The sequence below is a fragment of the Amphiura filiformis genome, chromosome 2 (genome assembly GCF_039555335.1).
Source record: "Amphiura filiformis chromosome 2, Afil_fr2py, whole genome shotgun sequence".
Lineage (NCBI taxonomy): Eukaryota > Metazoa > Echinodermata > Ophiuroidea > Amphilepidida > Amphiuridae > Amphiura > Amphiura filiformis.
In genome coordinates this window covers 57669285-57690442 of record NC_092629.1, presented here as the reverse complement: position 1 = coordinate 57690442, position 21158 = coordinate 57669285, and the positions used below count along the sequence as shown (strand labels likewise).

General features: G+C 39.3%; 1 protein-coding gene across 1 annotated transcript; it reads left to right on the top strand.

The window, feature by feature from the left end:
- The first annotated feature begins 1095 nt into the window (after positions 1 to 1095).
- LOC140146441 (UDP-glucuronosyltransferase 2B31-like) lies at positions 1096 to 14816 on the top strand. The gene is made up of 4 exons (XM_072168292.1): positions 1096 to 2337; positions 6746 to 6965; positions 11225 to 11444; positions 12926 to 14816. Exons 1-4 carry the CDS (start codon positions 1489 to 1491, stop codon positions 13212 to 13214), a joined length of 1578 nt encoding a protein of 525 aa, XP_072024393.1. The 5' UTR covers positions 1096 to 1488; the 3' UTR covers positions 13215 to 14816.
- The last annotated feature ends 6342 nt before the right edge of the window (positions 14817 to 21158 follow it).

Sequence of the window (21158 nt, the reverse complement as noted above, 5' to 3'; positions counted from 1 at the left end):
TTATATACTGACAGTATATATAAATTAGCTACATGTATTTGAATGGGGCTTCAACTTCGTCAATACTGCCGTTTTCTTGGGTTTTGTGCCAATTTTGTTCATTAAATTTTTTATAAAAGTAACAATTTGATTTTTTTTTCACTTTCGCTGGGATCACTGAATGGGGCTTTGCAACGCGATATATTCAAAACTTGTATTCACCTACTGTTATAGCATTAATCCGATTATTACACAACCTCGCCAGCGTATTCAAGACATCCAATGCAAATAATCACCTAGATTATGACGTATCATACCGTAAATATGGCGGAGTACTCAAATTCATTCAACAAAAGCATGATTACAAGCTATTGCAATCTACCGCGACAGCTCGTCTCACACACATAACAAATGCACAAATACGACCAAATAGGTTGACGACAACGTTTGATTGAATGCACTGCATTGTGCCATGATTACGGTGAAGGACACCGGTTCAATTCCTTTGTATGGAGCCAATCAATAATTTCACGCACATCCTCTATTATTGCCCAATTATTGCCCGGGATGATTGCACACTGTAAAAGAGCTATTGTTATAATGTTTGATGAAATCGTGTTTAACTACCGTATTTGCTTAAGAAGAACGGCACAATACAGATAAAGCAGACAGATTGACTACATGTGGTACATGTATATACATATAGGGAATGTGTGTGAGTCGAGTATTACCTAATTATAATAGGGGCGTATCCAAAAATGAATTAACGCCCCTTTCAAATGTCGAGCCAAAGTGCAGGCCCTATGGTGTGTTATGAACATCGTGTATGCGTTCGACTAATAATTCCATCGTAATAATAAGACGCCGGTTCCGGCGCTTTATTCAAAATCTCGGATTTTGACAAAACTACAGCACCCAGGGTCTTGATATTTGCAGGATATATTGGTTTAATAAAGTACAATATAATCGTGTAAAAAATGAATTTTAAAAAATCAGTGAGGGCGTCCTCAACAGCAAATGTTATAATATGGCTTTAATATTAATCAATATTTATATTTGATTTCATACATGCATTAAAGTAGATAATTTTGGTCTGGTGGTACAGCGAAGGGCTGTGTGTACTGTGTGTATTGTACACGTATCCAATGCCCTTGATAGCTCTTGATCATGTTGATTTAGTTATGATCAGGAATTATCGAAGTGCACTGAAACGTGGACACATCTATTGTAGAGTTGTGGAATGTTGACATGTACGTGTAAACTGTGCGGTACAAGTTCAAGGCATCAAAACAACTTACATTCGTCGTTGGTACCGGGCGTTGGTATCATCCTGCATCGTCGTGCGTGAACATTTTGCATTTGTTAAGGTTACCAAGTGAGAATATCCTGCATAGTGCATTTCAATGTATAATAAGCCCTATATGTTTAATTATTTTGACCATTGCGCTGTTATGTCCTATTATCTTTCGTCTATGTGTTAGCTGATTTGTTCAACTGGTCACAGCCATTATGATTGGTACTACGCGTAAAAGCACATGTATCGTGCTCGGAATCGTGCTGTTGCTAGCACACGCAGTACTTGTAAACTGTGGTAAGGTGTTGATCAATCCTCTTATGGGCGAAGGTAGTCATTATATTGTTGCCGTTACTATTGGCAAAGAACTTGTACGCCGTGGACACGAAGTTACCATGCTAACCGACGACAGATTTATAGATAATGTTAAGCTTAACAGTGAGTTTAAGTTTGAATTTTACAAAGCCAATTTTACTTTGGATGAGTTTCACGATTTGGTCAGGAATATGACTAATGCTGGCCTGAAAGGAAAATATATGGAATGGACTATGAGTATGATGAAAACGAATCACATGGAGAGGGTAGTGTCTGAATGTCACAACTTTCTGAAAGATGTGGAACTAATTGAAAAACTACGGAAAGCCGAATATGACATTACGATCACTGATAGTTCATCGTTATGTCCCGCAATGCAGTACCTGCAAACACCTTACATTGTGTTATCCCCAGTGATAACTATACCAGCCATAGCTTTGCTACAAAATCGCGTACCATTTAACCCATCTTATATGCCGGGATTTACAACTGCGTATGATAGCAAAATGACTTTCAAAGAGCGGCTAGTGAATTCATGCCAGGCGGCATTTTTCAGTTGGGCAATGTACTTATTTCAAGGATCGTTTGAGAAAACAAAACGTCAATACGGTGTTTCTCTGAATAGTTTTAGTGATGCGGAACTGTGGTTGCTGAACACACATTATGCTTTGGATTTCCCCAGACCATTGCTGCCAAATACTAAAATTGTTGGTGGTTTGACGACAAAACCAGCAGAGAGTCTCGGCAAGGTAAGTAAATCATATCGTCATACTGGCGAGGAGAAGACAAATCGTCCTGTCCGATGGCCTGCCCGGGAAATATAAAAGTCGCATGGCCAGGCAGTTGCATGCGCAGGCGGCAGGCAACATAGGCTTTGGCAAATCTGAATTTGGCAGGCTAAACCTGAAATTGTCAGTCATAGTAATTTCATAAAAAAATCGGGGCAATTTTACTTTTACACACATGGAGCTACATATAATTTGACAATTTTTTCTGTGAGATATAACTCCGGGAAAAGCAAGCTACTTTACTCAAATACCAATCGCTCAGCGACAGAGTATAAATTCATTTGCAAATACACGTGATTCGCTGTAGGGCGTATTTCTATCGGTTCCTTACTGCCTGTCCAAAACATTTACAAAACTATATATTCTAGAACTTCAGAGAGTACTAGTACTTTAAATATTGGCTGGTTATTTTTCACACAGTGGTGTTAACTAGGCAATGCAGGGAGGTAAATAAGGATAATTTACTGGGTGGGCAATTTAATTTATTTTGCCCTCAAATAATGGAAAATAATTTACTGGGTGGGCAACGATAATTAATGGCATCCAGGCGTTTGGATTTTCGGAAATGTAGACCTGTTTTTGCGTACAATTTGGCTTTGATGTAAAAGTGGACATTGCCCTCCCCCTAAATGCATCTTCCATATTATATTTCACTTTGGGTACTTAGAAATCTATTATTAATTATCAGTCACCATTACTCCTACGTGGGAAAAAAGCAGTAAAATTAGATGGAAATTATTATATGGTGCCCAATTTTTTGTGGGCAAAATAATTTACTGGGTGGGCACTTTTGGGCAATGGGCAAGTTGAATTTACTGGGTGGGCAAAATAATTTACTGGATGGGCAAATGCCCACCCAGTTAACGTGTTATTTACCTCCCTGACTGGCAATGCCAATATACCTATAACATGCACTGTTTGTAGAGGTCACGCGTCAATGGTGAGAGTACTGTGTATTATGTACAGGAAAATGGACAGTAACTGCAGTATGGTCCAAAGGTCCCGTAAACGTATTATAGTAATCACCTGTGATTTTAATTTTGTCTGACCAGCTACGCTAGCGTTGACCTGTACCATGACTAAAATTGTATCGAATAATGAAGAAGGAGGCGTAAGACAATACGAAACACAAATTAATATATGTGAGGATCGGAAATAAACGATGCAAGCTCGAGAAATTATAATTTAAATGGCGTGATTGGGGCTCGAGCAAACTGGCATATGAAAATATTGAGAGAGAAAGGATTGAACCCCGCACACCGACATCGCCTGGCTATTAATTATTTGATGCAGCAGAGATATTCAAATAAATACACGGGATCGATACACGTCAATTGCTATGCACGATTTTGATATCAGACGAAAATCTTCGGATACCGGGTTGGAAAATGATGAATATCTCCCGTAAATGATTTTTTCTCAAGAAACCAGATTTGGTCTCATGCACTTGAAAATACGTGTTGAACAGATATGATAGTCGTTAGTTTGCGCTTTGAACTTTGAGCTTGCGTTTTGAGCTGAAAAAGTGACCAAAATTCAAGATTTTAAATAGCGCAGCGTAGAACCTCGTGGAGGTAGTCTCAGGCCAGACTATATGTGGCTATCACGAACATACAGGATCGACGAGTGTCAGACCGACTGACACAAACTGGCTGTGTAGGAGACTATCGAAGAGACAGTCTATAAGCATATGACAATGGTGAATGTATGCTCGCTGACCGTACAGAGGTCAGTCACAGGCTAATGTCATTAGCCTTAGTCGGATGTCCTTCAGCCTAGTACTCTGCATTTAAAAACTATTAAACAGGTGGGAATACAATGGCCAACCGTGGCTGTGGAATCAACCTACCATGGCATTTTCTGCCATGAAGATATCGGGCCGATGACACTGTGCCCCGGTCGCTGGATTACCGGTCCAGAGCTTTACCGGGCAATCTCAACTTAAGTCCCCATGATATATAACTCTCTCATTGTGTCTCAGCGGCTCGCACAGCTACCATATGCCTACCGCGGACACCGCGCCGTTCATGGGCTGTTATGTACCAATAAGTAGGATCTGTAGTTTCAGCTGTCATATAATAGCTTTATAATTTGTGTATCCAATTAAAGATCTAGTCCATCAATATTGTTTTAGCAAATGGCTGCGATATATTGGCATCGTTTGATTTAAGTGTCACCGTTAAGTACTTATTTCGTCAATACGATTCCTTTTTTTACTATACATGCTTGCATGCATTGGATCAGTGATGATGGATAACATTTATAAGGAGCTATAAGGTTACAATATGTCTCATAATAAACATAATATTCGCAAAATGCAGTAGCATTTTGATCAATCCTCTTATGGGTGAAGGTAGTCATTATATTGTTGCTATCAATGTTGGAGAGGAACTTATACGTCGTGGACATGACGTTACCATACTAACCGACGACAGATTTCTGGATGACTACCAAGCTTAACAGCGAGTTCAAGTTTGAATTTTATAAAGCCAATTTTACTTTAGACGAACTTCACGAAGAGATGACCGATATGACTAATGCTGGTTTAAAAGGAAAATACATGGAATGGCTTATGGGAAGGATGAAATCGAATTACGTGGAAAGAGTCATATCTGACTGTCATAACTTGCTCGGGGATGTGAAACTGATCAATACATTACGAAAACACCTTACATTGTGTTGTCCCCCGTGATAACAATACCAGTCATAGCTCTGCTTCAAAATCGCGTACCATTTAACCCATCTTATATACCGGGCTTTACAACTGCGTATGATCACGAAATGACATACACCGAGAGACTGATGCCAGTCAACAGTTTTCACCTTTACAGTGTTAATTAACCCCCTGAGCACTATGTCGATCTAACATTGCATCTGATTGGTATATTACATGATATCTTTACTTTAATCACCAATCAGAATGGAGCTTTGTAAATAATTCACCCCATTTTTTGCGTGATGAAATTATTCTATCAATGTTGCTGATTGGTCCAATTGATAATGACAACTTCTTTTTGGCCAATCGGCAGGTAGTTCTCACGGGATTAATCGTTTGAAGAGACCAGGAGGCAGTATAATGGAGTGCGGAAGAATAGTTTTAGTGATTCTGAATTATTGTTATTGAACTCACATTTCGTTTTGGACTTTCCCAGACCGCTTCTTCCGAACACAATATGTGTCGGTTGTTTGCCCACAAAACTACCGGAGAATCTTTAATATAGTCATCATCATCATCATCATCATCAGCCGTATTCAACCCACTGCAGGGCGAAAGCCTCCCCAAGTTGGCATCAAAGTTTCCTGTCATTTGCTTTTGCCATCCACCTGATCCCTATGAAACTTGCTATCTCATCCCTCCATCTGACTTTCTGTCTGCCTTGGTGTCTTGAGCCCAGCCAAGGCCTCCATTCTGTGACATTCTTTGTCCATCTATTATCTGTTGATCTTGCAAGATGGCCAGCCCAATGCCACTTCTTCATCTTTATTGTGTGGATTATGTCTGTAACTTCTGTTTGGCTCCTGATCCATGCCACTGTTTTCCTGTCCCTTTTGGTGTAGCCCAGCATACATCTTTCCATGCTATGCTGTGCAGTTTGCTCCATCCTCTTAGTAAATGACCATGTTTCAGCTCCATAGGTCATGGCTGGTAGTACACATTGGTTGAAAACCTTTCGTTTCAGACAAGTTGGCATCTTACTTCTCATGATGTCATTGAGCTTGCCAAATGCACACCAACCAGCTCTAGTCCTCCTCTTTACTTCATCCATGTGATTGTGAGTCATGTTGATTAGTTGTCCTAAGTACACATATTGGTCCACCCCTCCACCTTTTCTATTTCTGTGTTCCCCACCATGACCAGCTGTTCTGTGGCGAACTGGTTGAACATGACTTTTGTCTTTTTCATGTTTATCTTTAGTCCCACTTGATTGCTTCTCTGGTTGAGATCATTGATCATTTCTCTTAGGTCTTTAGCATTGTCTGTTATTATGACTATGTCATCTGCGAAGCGAAGGTGACTCAGGTAATACGTTCAGTGTGCCCGGAAAATTCAGTAACAATGAAAGAATGAAAGAAATACTCGGGTTTATTAGTGTAAAAACGTCTTATGCATTTTTGTAAGTTGATTGTTGTGTTTTGTTAATGTCTTTTTAACTATTTAGTCTATGCGTACGCCAGGAAAAAAGTGTAAATATATAGACCTTGTAGCCGAATGTGAAAACATAGGATGTATTGTGTTTTACTTCTTAATAGAATTGGTATTATTATTATTATTATTATTATTATTATTATTATTATTATTATTATTATTATTATTATCATCATCATCAATAATATTTTCATTATTTTTATTACTATTTTTGTCATGCAGGAATGGATTGAGTTTCTTGAGAGCGCTGGTGAAGATGGTGTAGTGTTGTTCTCAATGGGCTCTTATGCAACTGGTATCGATGAAGATGTGGCAGGTCTCTTTGCTGGAGCTTTTGCGCAATTACCTCAAAAAGTTATCTGGAAGTTGAACGGGAAACCATCGGCCACTTTGACTCCTAATGTCAAGGTTGTAGACTGGATACCACAGAATGATCTGTTAGGTAAGCCTATAAACACCAAAGAAAGATACTATAAAGTCAATTGTAATTAATGGTTGGTTATTTTGCAGATGGGATGTTCATGGGAAACTGATGACAAAATATTCAATATACTCCTACCATTTCGTTTGTTTCGGGGGTGTGGGGGAGGGGAGGAGTTAAGAGTCATCCGGTGCCCCCATCCAAGCATCTGCCATCTTCTATCATTAATGACTTCCCCATTGAGCTGATTTGATAAAATCGACTTTATATTATTATTTTATTTTAATTTTTTTTATCACTGGCAAATACAATAATTATAATATAACATCAAAATATATTGCACATGAATATTCAAAAGTACATACAAAAAAAAAAGGAAGTATAGATAAAATTTTGCACCAGTGAAAGGCAGGACTAACAGGTGCAAAGCACCTCTAGGACAGTCCCACCAAGGATCAAAACAATGAGGACACCCCCTCCCCCCACCCCCCCCCAAAAAAAATGAAAAAAAAAACCCCCAAAAAAAACCAAAAAACCTACACAAGCCTACAACCAGAACACTGGCAACATGTAACCCAAGAGCATGTGTTGTAAGGATCAAAACTCTCCTCTAGTTTGTTCTTGTACCACTCAGAGAGCTGGCTCTTAAAAGAGGACATGTTGACAGTGGATCTAATTGTGAGAGGAAGTTGATTCCACAGGGGAACGATACGGTTGAAAGACGATGCCCTGTGAGACTCGGTTTTGCATCGTTTGGGAATCAACAAAAGGGGGTCAGCAGATGATCTGGTGGTGGGACGGTCCTTGAGGGTGGAGTTAAAAACAACAAAATGGTTAAGATTAAGGTCATAAAGTTCCATTTTGCAAAAAAAAAGAATGTGAGATCAAGGATTTCACGTCTAAAAGACAAAGGAAGGAGGTTTAATTTAGTTAACCTCTCACGATAGTCTAAATCAGGGTAATGTAGAGTATAGTTTGTTGCTCTCCTCTGGATGCCTTCAATTAATCGAAGATTACGTTTTGATGTACCACTCCAGAGAGAGCTGGCATACTCCACATCACTCCTGACCAGTGCAGTAAAAAGTGTCCTTGTGACCCTTTCGGGAGCATTAAAACCTACTGCACGTTTTATCATACCCAACTTTTTATTGCACTTGTTGACAACACGTCTAACATGGTCATTCCATACAAGACTAGATGAAATATCAATACCAAGATCCTTGATAGAATCAGTTCTGGATAAAATATTGTTATTCATACGATAGTCAAATTTCACCATATTTCTTTTTCTGGTGACTGAAATTATTTGGCATTTAGATGGATGGTAATGCATGTCCTATGTTTTGCCCCATTTATAAAGAGAATTGATGTCATCCTGAAGGAGCAGGCAGTCATGTGTACTATGGATTGATCTAAAGCATTTGGAATCATCAGCAAATAACGCAGTTGTGCTGTTTCGGGTACAGTTAGGCATGTCATTGATGTAACACAAAAAAAGCATGGGTCCCAAGATGGACCCTTGAGGGACACCGGATAAGACTGGGAGCCAGTCTGAGTTTGAACTATCAATGACTACACTTTGCTCCCTATCAGTCAAGTATGCTTGAAACCAACTAAGAAGATGCGAATGGAACCCAAACGACTGTAACTTGTGAATGAGCAATTTGTGAGAGACGCTGTCAAATGCCTTAGAAAAATCCAAGTACAACATGTCTACTTGCCCGGACTCATCCATTATGGAGCTTATTTCATGAAATACTGTTAGAAGCTGCGTGACAGTTGATCTTCCTTTAACAAAACCATGCTGTAAGTGATGAATTTGATCTTTAATTTGTGGAAAAACAATATTAAACACAGCTCTTTCCATGATCTTACCACAAATGCACAGCAAGGAAACAGGCCGATAATTTTCCACAAGTTGTTTGTCACCCTTCTTGTAAACAGGCACAACATTAGCTTTTAACCATATGCTTGGTAGTTTCCCAGATGAGAGAGAACAATTAAATATGTGACACAGGGGATGAGCAATTTGAGAGGCACATTCTTTCAATAACCTTGGTGATATGCCATCAGGCCCAGTAGCTTTTGATGTGTCAAGACTGCATAGTATTTCCAAAACATCAGACTCCTCAATCTGAATACTACCAAGTAACTGGTGTTGAAACATAGGGATATCAGGTAATTCAATATCATCCCTGGGTTTTGAAAACACAGAATAAAAATATGAATTGAACAATTGCGCTTTATCACTGGCTTCTGATGCAGTACATTGATCACCCTTGATCACCTGTGGCAAAGTGCGGGATTGTGTTTTGGATTTGAAATAAGACCAAAATCTCTTGGGATTATCAGAGATGGTAGCACCTAAACTGTCAATATAATCATTGTACTTATCCTGAATTAAATTCTTCAATCGATTACGCAACTTACGAAATGATTCCCAGGCCTGCGGAGAGTCCGATTTGTTTGCTCTTCGCCATGCACTCTCCTTTTTGTTCCGAAGATGACGAATCTCAGAGTCAATCCATGCAGGAGCTGTACAATCTTTTATCTGTGCTTATTAATAATGTTCATAAAAATATCAGTGAAGTTATTCCATGACATGTCAACGTTGGATGCATTGTATACACGACTAAAATCAGTCGAAGTAAGTTCAGATCTAATTGCACTGAAGTTTGCATTTTTAAAATTGTAAACAAACCGAGTGGCTGGCCTAAGTCTATTTATTTTTGTATACACAACAAATTCCAACAAGACATGGTCAGTATGGAAGAACTCACTAGAAATTGAAATGTCAGAGATCTGATCATGTATAGTAGAAAATATCAAATCAAGAATATTATCACACTTTTTCCTTGAAGGGTGTGTATTCATCTGAGTTAAGTTAAATGAGTTAATGGTGTCCATAAAATCCTGCTCTGGGACAGGAACGCTTTGAGGAATAGAGTCACTGAAACAACCTTGAAGTTTTGGTACATTAAAGTCACCTATTAAATGAATTATATTATATTCTTTAGAAATTTTTGTTAAAGTTTGAAAAAGCGCCGAACTAAATGATGACACATCCCCATCAGGTGGTCGGTAACACAGAACGACTGCCATCTTCTGAGATTTCCGAGGACGGATGTCGATTACAACCAATTCTTCCTGCGGCTCCAATTCAGAACGTCGCAATGAAATAAGATTACTTCTCACAAAGAACAATACTCCTCCACCACGGGATTTATTAGTGAAAAGTCTATCTTTACGATAGGTTGTGTATGGGGCGTAGTTTACTCAATAAATGTTAACAAAACCTTTATTTAAAAAAAAACACCGCCAACGACTTTATAAAGGAAGGAAGGGCACGCCACGGCCTGCAAATTTTTCTGTATAAATCGAATGCATCTTTTACTGACTATCACTCACTTGTGTACCGCTCTCTTGCGAAGGGCATTAAAGCTAAACCACTTGACGGATATTTTTTGTACTTGATGTCAATCAAGAATAATGAATACATTACATGTAGACTAAAAACTGACTAGGTTGGGCATCTGTAAATGGTCGTACCTCCCTGATATGTAACTGACAGATAACACCAAAAAAATGTAGAAATTATTTCCAAACCGTGTTAAGTCTACAACCATTATGTTTTTCATTTTCAAGAATGCTGGTTAACAATATGCCGACTATTGTCTCATTTGGGAAACAAAGGCGCACACAGTATTGTTACCTTGCGTTTGCTTTATAATCGTTCACCCAACTGAAACTATAATACCAGCTCATTGCAATATCGCACAGGTAAAACAGAAACATGTGTAGTGTAGATTTAACCAGAGAAGATCTGATTTAACATAGTTGAGCTGTTTTCAATGAGTGTTATCTTGGTTTGATAGCTTTTAATTGGGTTTAAGTCCTGCAAAGGCCGGTGCAAAGGTCTTGGTGAATTCTACTGTAGACATAACTGCTTCATGCGCGGTGTGAAAATTCTTGCCACCAGCTGCGATCAGTTAGTTTGGAAGTTCCCGTGATTTTCTGATCGTGTGCTTCGGTGATATCTGAAACCGCAGGGGTAAAGATACGGGCAATAGCTTAAATGCCTTGAGAGAACATTCACGTATCTCGCAGTCAGTTTCGACAAGAGTGTGGTGATTACATGTCTCTTTATTTGATGACCAATCGACACTGTTTCTTAAATCATATTGTCTCTCGTGTCTGTTTACCAGATCAACGCCTTATCACGGAGTACATAGTTGTGTCATTGGTTGGTGACAAATATTACCCCTCGTCTCTATTCACAGGTCACCCTCAGATCAAAGCCTTTGTATATCACTGTGGTATACATGGTATATGGGAAGCTGTATATCACGGAGTACCTATGGTAGCTGTGCCGTTGTTTGGGGACCAATACGACAATGCACAGAGATTGGTATCGCGTGGTATGGCGGTGAAACTCGATATCCCTACGTTAACAAGCGACGAATTGGCCCAAGCTATTCGTACAGTCATTGACAATCCAAGGTAGGATAAATAAACATAATATTTTATGTATCATATGTTCTTTTTATCGCGTTAAAGCACGAGAGTACGTTATTCAATTATGCAATATTTTATTGGCGTCCATAGCATTTTAATGCAACTTTTCATTTTTGCTGTGGATACTTCAAAAAAGTGGACAAAACTGTTCTGATTAAATCACTCTATTTGGGGGTATTCGCTGTAGAAGTAACGTCATAGAAATAGATGAATACAATTTTTAACTATTTCGCCCTGCACTAGGCTACGAGCAGGTTACACTCATCACCTGTGTATGTCTGCAATCATAGATTGAATACAATACCGCTCTTTTCAGAAGATGCTAATCAGTGCGAGTGATCAGCATGATACAATTCAATGCATAAGGCACCGCGTCAGTGGAGTACAGGGCGATGTAATCAAAAATTTATTCATCTATTGCTATGGTAGCCTTACGTCACTTCTAAAGCTAATAGAAATAGGACCAATAGGTTTAGAAAAACCCTGAATGTAAAGACAAATCCAACGTGCCAAGTGGTGGTCTGAATTCATTCGGCCGTTGCAGGGTTCTATCCGCACCAAACTGGTGTTGTGACTGTCCAATTGGGTGGATAAAAGCTTTAAAATCGATCTTATTTTGTATTGCGTTGTAAACGTTTATCATTCGTTTGTCAACGGATGTAACACGGGTGGTGTAATGCAGTCTTAAATCCCCGCCAAACTTGCATTATTTCACATTTCAAGTGGGATGGACCCGTCAATGTATGTCACTGAGGTGTAGAAATGTGAAATTGGATTCGTCTTTAAAGAAACTACAAAATACTAATCGCTTAAAACTAATGGGTGAGGCTCAGGGGAATTAGCCTTTTCGAGATATGGCGTACACAATAGAAGGACCGTCTTCAACACGGGTAAAACCCGGCAAATTCAAAAGACTTTACCCATTTCGTGCAGCGCCATCCTATTGTATCCGCCATATCTCGAAAAGGCTAATTATATGGTCCCCCAGGTTCGGTTCCTATTATCTTTGGTGTAGGCCGTCAAGTTACCGCTTTATTTCAAACCGTTGACATCAGTCCGCTACGTGACGAGTGTCGAAATGTGTAACATGTAAGCTAACGGGTTATATGATTTGAGTTTTAGCGGTTCGAGTTAAGGTTACACAATTCGACAGCTGACCACCTTCGTTTGTTCATAATATGTTTATATATTTTCCTGGGTGATGGGGCGGGGTAGGTTTAGAGGTTTGGGTTATAGGGTACTAGGTTTGTGTTGCACAATGGGCTATTCCATTTGAAATCCATACACGCCCTATGGAATCTCGATCCCACACAGGGGGTGTAGATTTCAAAGGAAGTAACCCAGTTAGGTAATTTTGTTTGAAATTCACACACCCTGTGTAAAACTGTCTTGCATCTATAAAGGGAGTGTATGGTTTCAACTGGAATATAAGCGGCTCTGTTCATATTATGTTTGTCTCCTTTCAGTTACAAGAATAATGCCAGCCGGATATCCGCCATATTCCGTGACTCACCCCGAACACCAACAGAAGAGGCCGCTGATTGGATAGAATATGCTATACGTCACGGTGGCGCCAAACATTTACGATCTGCTGCTTTAGATTTGAACATATTCCAGTACTTACTACTAGACGTCATCGCAGTCTTGCTATTAGCTTTGATAACATTTATGGTGATTTTCTATTGTAGTTGTAAGTTATGCTATAAAGGATGTAGGTATATGTGTGGCAGGTCAAGGAAAGTGAAAAGTGAGTAACTCGGGCTAAATCTACTCACGATATCAAAATACTAATTTACCGACCCTTGATAATATCAAGACATGCTTTAATTTTGCCCCTTAAAAATATGCGTGATGCATGAAACTCAATCAAACAATGTTTATTTGCCAAAACGCGAACGCGATTCGCACTTTAATAGCGGACCTGCGGGTGTTACGTACTCTGTGAAGTCGTTGAAATGCACCAGTTTAATCACTACGAACGTATCGTCTACGTAGCGAAGACACACTCTGGGAAACATCCATGACACAAGGAAAATCCGTGAAGTGTTTCACATCAGGAGAGACACACAGTCCCAAATCAACACCTCACAAAGATACTAACTATCCCCAGTATGATTATAACAGTTTGCTGAAATCAGTGGAACGTGGAACCAATTGGCAAATCTGGAAGAAAAACTTCCACTGATCACAGCATCTCACACACCCAGGGCCATTCTTAGGGATTTTGCCGCCCTAGGCAAAGCCTCTCCCTGCCGCCCCACCAAATCATATACTAAAAAGTATTAAGGGGGGGGGGTTACCCCTTGAAAACTCATCAGTTTTGACTATTTGTATATTGCCCACGGCCGTTTTCATTCTTTATCCGCCCTCATGTTTCTTCCCTTTTCTTTCTCCATTCCCGTTTTTTCTTTTTTCGCCCTTTTTTGCGACCCTCTGCATTTGCCGCCCTAGGCGACCGCCTTACCTGGCCTAATGGTCGGAACGGCCCTGCATACACCATTACCAATACCAACTGAGAAAGGAACTCGTATGGTTCACATAAGTGTAGTATGAAATTGTTCAGTTCTCTTATTCTTAACTTTTGGGTGTTCATAAGAGAGCTACAAACAATGCTGTCAGAGGAGAATTACGTAGTTTTCCAGTTCTTATTTCCATGCTTAGCCTTTCGGTACTTTCGGTAAAATACTTGGTGGTCACTAAACAAAAAATATCTTGAGGGTTGTAACTCCTTTGTTACTCATACATTGATTGATAACAGCAATAATCATCATGCTTATAGATAAACTTTGTACTTGGACTAAACCAAATATGATTACATCAGGTAATTTCCAATTTATAGTCAGCTTATTGCAACCTGTGGATAGACAATATTAAAGCCATAATGTGTGATTTGCTTCACAGCGACGCCCTCAATTTTACTAGGATTTCTCATTATAATGCCCAGTGGTATACTAAAATACCATGTAAAAGACTAAGCCTGAAGTGCTTTAATAACAGTAAAATTTAACGTTTTGTATTAAAACCGGTTTTATTCAGAGTTCAACGATCGAGTACTTGCTAACATGTACCGTGGATGTCAGCTTGTATGTACACACGTCGAGCGCGATGCTCCGTGCAGTTACATGTAATACGATCGGCGAGCGTAGTACACACATTGTAGGCGTTGGAATGAATCGCAATTGTCTTCGTTATACCTCATTTGTTTGGCTCAAAATTAAAAGGGGATAATGTGAATAAGAATCTATTCTTTATGCAAATCACACATTATTGCTTTAATAGTGTTCATAGTAAACTTAGAACTTACCATGCTTACTGTCTGTTTAAAAGATCATTTGATTAAAAGATTATGTTACTATGTATAGTCGTTCACGTACTTAATTTAAAAGGGCATTTCGTGATCCACAGCCTCATCCCCCCCACTTTTCTCAAAAAGAGTTGAGATTTTTATATCACTGGAAACCTCTGGCTACATAATGTTTATGTACAAAATATTTCTTGCAGATTAATTCGTTTTGCAAAGATATCGTGAAATTTGAATTTCGTTCTGGTGCACCAGAACGAAATTACAACGCATTGTCTATGGAGCAGTGTAATACAAATAATCATGCATAACTCGCGAACGCAAAATCGGAATCAACTGAAATTTAGGGAATAGGTTTTTTTCGTGGATATCTACTGAAAAATGTCATAAAAAGAGGATGCTAGAATCACGAAACAATCAGATCTGAGGGACTTCCACCATAAGGCCACACAATATGGTACAACAGCTGTGATACATCCACGATGACAGTGTCGACATCATTTTTGGGCGAGATCTCGATCACACCAAGACGTTTGACAATATCTGGCTTGGGTTTTTTGCGAAGGCAACCGAATTCATCAATTAGGGATGAAGGCACAGCACAGAGCTCATAGTTGAACATAGACCTAAGATCCACCTGACGCCGTTCACTAAGCATTATCAACCGGAGGAAAATTGTCTCTAAGTTCATGGGCTTGATCTTGTTTCCTCTTACTTTTTTGAGTTTGCGCATCGGGCTACTGATAGCATTGTAGAATCCATCTGAAAGACTAGCTGAATTCGGCTTCCATCTGTTCTCCAATTGTGAGAGAATCTGCTACATTCACATCAGTAGATGCAATTTGTCCACTGACAGGATTATACAGATGAGGACGAGTGTCTTCTAGTGGATGAGGGTACTTTCCTAATACTTTCGATCTTTGGCATCCAGTTTACGTCGGTGATCCAACTCCTCTTTGTGCTTCTGAGCAGTATGGGCTGTTGTAGTTTCAGAATAAATTGTGTCTACCATCTCTGAAACATGGACAGTAAAAAGGCATCGATCCATTCCGAGACTAATTCTGGAGATAACGTCATGCCTTTAAGAGCTCTCTTTACCAATCTTGATAGCAGTTTGTTCTCCAAACTGACTGATCAGCAGAGACAGCATTCCAATATCCATTATGGTGTCGGCAAACGAGGTCAGCTATGTCCTCAGCATTAAGTGTGCGCATCTCCAGTATAGGTACTATACAAGGGATGTACTTTCGGGGCAAAGGGTTCACAGGTTACCAGGCTGTGATCTTGAGCAGGACTTAATCTTTACCTGAGGTGGAAAAGAAACAGGAAAGTTATTTTTCATATCCATGTAGCGGATCTATACCTTTTAAGACCGAACAAGAAACACATAAATGAATTCCTCAAAGCAGACAACCCCTGAAATGATATTGTACATTAGCTTTGGCAAAGGGGTTAAAAAGTTACATTTTCAAGATGGCGGGTGGCATACATCTTGGATTTGAATTGATCTCGACCTTTGAGGAGAACAGCAACCCAGAAATGGATTCCTCATACCAGAAAACCCTTGAAATGACATAATGTATATCAGTTTTGGCAAAGGGGTTCAAAAGTGATCGTTTCAAGATGGCGGATGGCAGCCATCTTGGATTTGAATTGATCCCGTCCTTTGAGGAGAACAGCAACCCCATAAATGGATTCCTCGTACCAAATAACCCTTAAAATGATGTATCACACATTAATTTTGGTCAAGGGGCTCAAAAGTTATATATTCAAAACGGCCGACAGCGGCCATATTGGATTTATGCAAATTACAAGAGTTGCCCAAAGTTGCCAATTTGGCAACTAAGCTAATTTTGCTCAGGGACCCCTTGGGATCACAAATCAAGAAAAAAACTTCACAGTACCAACTATTGCAAGGTTCGAGAAATGTCAACTCGACTAATACCTATGGTGAAAGCCGCACTGCCAAAATTATAAAAGCCCAAGGTTTCAAGAAACTTCTTGATTTATACATTGAAGAACATCGAGCATCTGGCACTGTTTTGACTTCGGCTAAATTGACAACACTCTATGGTAACTGTCTTGTATCTCTTGGTTTTTCTCTTTGACAGGATATGGTCAATTTGATCCCTAACATCAAGGAAATACAAAGGCCATTTGGTTGTTGGGATCTGGTGTTTAATGAAGATCTCAGTCAAGCAGATGTTTTCAGGCTCTTTCTCAAATACCTCAGAAGCAGACTCTCTTGTTCCAACATTGAGATCTTTACTAATTTATTATGCTGTTAGATGGCCCTTGCATCGATGTCAATATACATCATGCTTCTTCAGATAAGCTTTTGTTATCACTAGCTCAAACCACCCGATGTTCAACGGTGTATACAAAAGATCACCAAATCCCCAGAGTGTGCCACATTATCTGGGTGAAGTAGAAGCCACATTATCTCTTATGATGGATGGCAATAAAGGTACATTATGATGACGGGTATAAAGGAGAGTCTTGTTGGCATGCCGGCAGAACGAGGCTGAGCATTGATATTGCCAACTCTATACTCATTGGAAATGGGAAGGTGTATTTGTTATTGTGTGTAGTTCTTAAAGGGGACTCCGGCAATCATAACATTATGCCTTATACAGGGTGTCCCAAAAAAAAGAGGCCCCTCATTGCGCCCTCTTTTTCTCCTATTTCTGAAAAGTTGATTAAATATATTTTGGTATGTAAAGAAACCTTTAATCATTAGCGTTAATAAACCAAAACAATTATTTCAATCGGCTCACAACTTTTGAAGATATGTCCTTTTGAATAAAAGTACCAGGTTTTCACTCTGTCCACGGATAGTAAACAGAGTGGTTGGGATGGCTCATGTTGTGGAGTGGCCTGCACGATCACCAGACCTTAACACTTGATTTTTTTCCTTTGTGGCAAAATCCAAGATCTTCACAAACGTATTACTGAATGCATTCGCAAGTATCCGGCGCACAAGGATGGTACGCAACGCAATAGATGAAATGAGGACCAGGGCTGAAACCTGTATTCGCCAAGGAGGCAACCAGGTAGAGGGCAGAGCAGCATAGTAAACTCACTTCAGAAGAACCAAATACAAACCAAACAGCCTTTTAGGGCTACCCTTTATCCTAAAAAGAGAAATGACTTATGTTGTAAATATTTAAAAAAAGCAAGAAACAACAACGTAAGAAACATAATAAAACAAAAAGGCATAAATAACGAAGAAAAAATAAGTAATTGCAAGTAAAACAAAAGAAGTCCATTCGGCATCCATTTTACCCACAAATTAATGTCACTATTAACAAAATCCATTGCCCAACCCACCGGAAAGCCCATTCCATAAACAAAGTTATTTTATAAAGTTATCATTGAGAAATGTTTGATATTCATGCATGGTATGTGTACTCTTTTTCAATCTTTGAAGTAGCCAAACCCTCTCCGTGGACAGAGTGAAAAACGGGTACATATTTCTTTAAAAGAGCATATCTTCAAAAGTTGTGAGCCGATTGATATAATTGTTTTGGTTTATTATAGCTAACGACTCAAGGTTTCTTTACATACCAAAATATATTTGATCAACTTTTCAGAAATAGGAGAAAAGGGGGCCGCAATGAGGGGCCTCTTTTTTTTGGGACACCCTGTATGTTAGAAAAATAATTATTAAGCACAAATCACATTGTTTTATTTAAAACAAACTCATATTGACCATAAAAACGAATAAAAACAGTCGGCTCTCAACACGCGATATTCAAAATTCTCGCGTCGAAATTGTCTAAGTGCAATGACGTAATGGTTATTTGTGTTCAATTGTCGTCAGCCTTCATTGTATTACCGGGACGTTATTGCACTCGGCGCCCGGGAAGTTTGAGAAACGGATGTTTTTATGGTCACTAATGAGTTTGTTTTAAATATAACCATGTGATTCGTGCTTGATAACTATTTTTCTAACATATAAAGAATAATGTTATAAAATAATAAATAAATTTCGGATTTATATAGCGCCTTTTTCCAGGTAGATCTTGAAGGATTCAAAGCGCTGTAATTTCGCTGCCATGGTGAATCATCACAATCAGATCGCATCATCTAGGCCAGTTGCAGCCGAACCTCAGGCGCAGACCTATCCGCACTTAGATTGTAACATCCACCAATTATCTGTGCAGCTCCCCAAATTCCATTGGGTGAAGGAAGTTTTGATAACCAAACAACTAATCACCGATTTTTTGAAAGCAGGAGGAAACCGGAGATCCCGGAGAAAACCTGCGAGAGCGAGCATGGAATCGGGATAAACCAAGTGCACATGAGTCCTTGGGCCGCGCCGGGGCTTGAACCCGGGACCTCAGTGGTGCAAAGCGAGGGAACTACCGCTGCGCTAACTCGCCCTCCCCAATGTTGTGATTGCTGGAGACTTCCTTTAAAGCCACCAAAGGAGTCTCCACGACTGGCTTAAGTGACAGCATTGATTATAATCCTTCATCAACAACTGCGTCAGCTCAGTCTGTTTTGAATTGGACTGGCCAAAAGAATGTGCGACCACTCCTAGTGGATGTATCTTTGAAATTGTTCATGTTCCATCACTGCATGACATTAACAGCCATCCAATACCTACATCCAGCTCCAGTGCCACCGAGAGCCATTACGGGACCGGAGGTAAAATGAACGCACGGTCCCCCCTTTTTACGGGCCCACTTTAGGTGTCAGTCTTTTCTTTGATTTTATGGGCCCATTAATGTATGTTTTTGTGGCGCCCTCTACGGAGGGGCCACATATAGGCATGTACTTTGTGAAATCTTCTAATTTCAGTCTTGCTAGATTTACTCCTTAATTGTTTTGCTAAAATTATGCCCAGCTCAGAAATAAAACCACAATATGCTAGGATTTTATTTTATTATTGTTTTCTGATATGCACGGGATAAAATGATGTGTGTATATTCTTTGTTTAAAATACAAAATTAATGGACTTATAAAAACACCAAATAACCCGTGACCTTTGTATGGTTTAAACCAGTTTACCGCCTCTTAGAACCCGATAGACGGTGACATTTGACCATTCTAATTATGTATGTTTTGAACATGTTTGCACATGAACTAGTTGTTTACAGTGTGAAGAATCTACAACATGCTCATCTATCAGGGCACAGTGCTTTAACCCCAATACATTTGTGCATTCATTGAATGACCTTTGAAAATGTGAGTACAAAAACTCATACTTTGCAAATTAAGGTCAAATTTTGCACTATGATTGTTTAATTGAGGTTATTGATAATATAGTGATTGCACACAGTGCACCTAATCCTTAAACAAACACCAATTAATTATAGTTGACCAACACAACCACTGACCAAACATGAAATCACTAATGGTTTATGTGCTTGAATACAGCTCAGTATCTTTGTGGTGACTATCTCTGATAAAAAACAAAACATTAATTAACGAAAATCAACCCTGGTCAGCAGAGAAAGGAATAAATTTGGAAGACATGACTGTGTTGAAGGTCAGAAGTTTATTTGCAAAAATAATATTTATTGTAATATGCCTAACTGCTGGGATGGGTTCCTAGCAAGGTAAAGTGAAAGAAACCCCAATGGCTATTTTGTCTGTTTAAAATAGAGTTCTATGGCCGACTTAAAGTCATAATTATGACGTAATTTTGTTATTTATTAATTAATTTTTAGCAGAATTAATAACATAAAATGGGCTGTGCCTGTTTCATGAAGAATAACGATCGATCTTACCCTTGATTTAACAGGCCTGTCAATTTCTTGGTATTGTTTGATATGAAAGGAGGGTATGATTGTTTTGTATTAGTTTAAGTATTTCCTAGCCTCTCTTAGCCACATGGTTGGCTACAAAAGACACAGAGTAGCCTATACCTTATAAACTGGCATGAGTGCGCCGACCCCAAGTTTTCAACATTTCAGGATTGTTTCTGGACGGAGGTCGGGTGAAAAACGAAATTACGTTTACATGACTTTGTCGAAATTCGTCGTGTGACAAGAATGAGTGTATAGATGACTAGGGGAAGCTTACTTATTTGTGTCTTCTAGTTATCCATCATATACCCTAGGCCCTGATAACGAAATTCAACAATATTCAATATCCAAAGCAATATCCTCACTACAACGGCCCCCAAAACAGAACTCCCACCCCACATAATCGCAAATTGACACGAAAGCTTCATTCCATGAAGCATTTCTCTCGTATTTGATCATCTTCTACTCTTCCCTAAAAAAATCATTATAATACCAAATCTAATCACCATGGAATTCACCATATCCCGTCCAGCTCACATTGGGCGCCACATTCCTTTTTAAAGGAATTTTTATTTAAATATTTTTACGGGTCCCCTAGGTCTTCGGGCCCTAGGGTAACGCACCCCCTTAACACCCCTTGTT

Coding starts and splice junctions, on each gene's coding strand:
- LOC140146441 (XM_072168292.1), top strand. CDS start 1,489: ATGATTGGTACTACGCGTAAAAGCACATGTATCGTGCTCGGAATCGTG. Junction 2,338..6,745: donor CAGCAGAGAGTCTCGGCAAG/GTAAGTAAATCA, acceptor TTTGTCATGCAG/GAATGGATTGAGTTTCTTGA. Junction 6,966..11,224: donor ACCACAGAATGATCTGTTAG/GTAAGCCTATAA, acceptor CTCTATTCACAG/GTCACCCTCAGATCAAAGCC.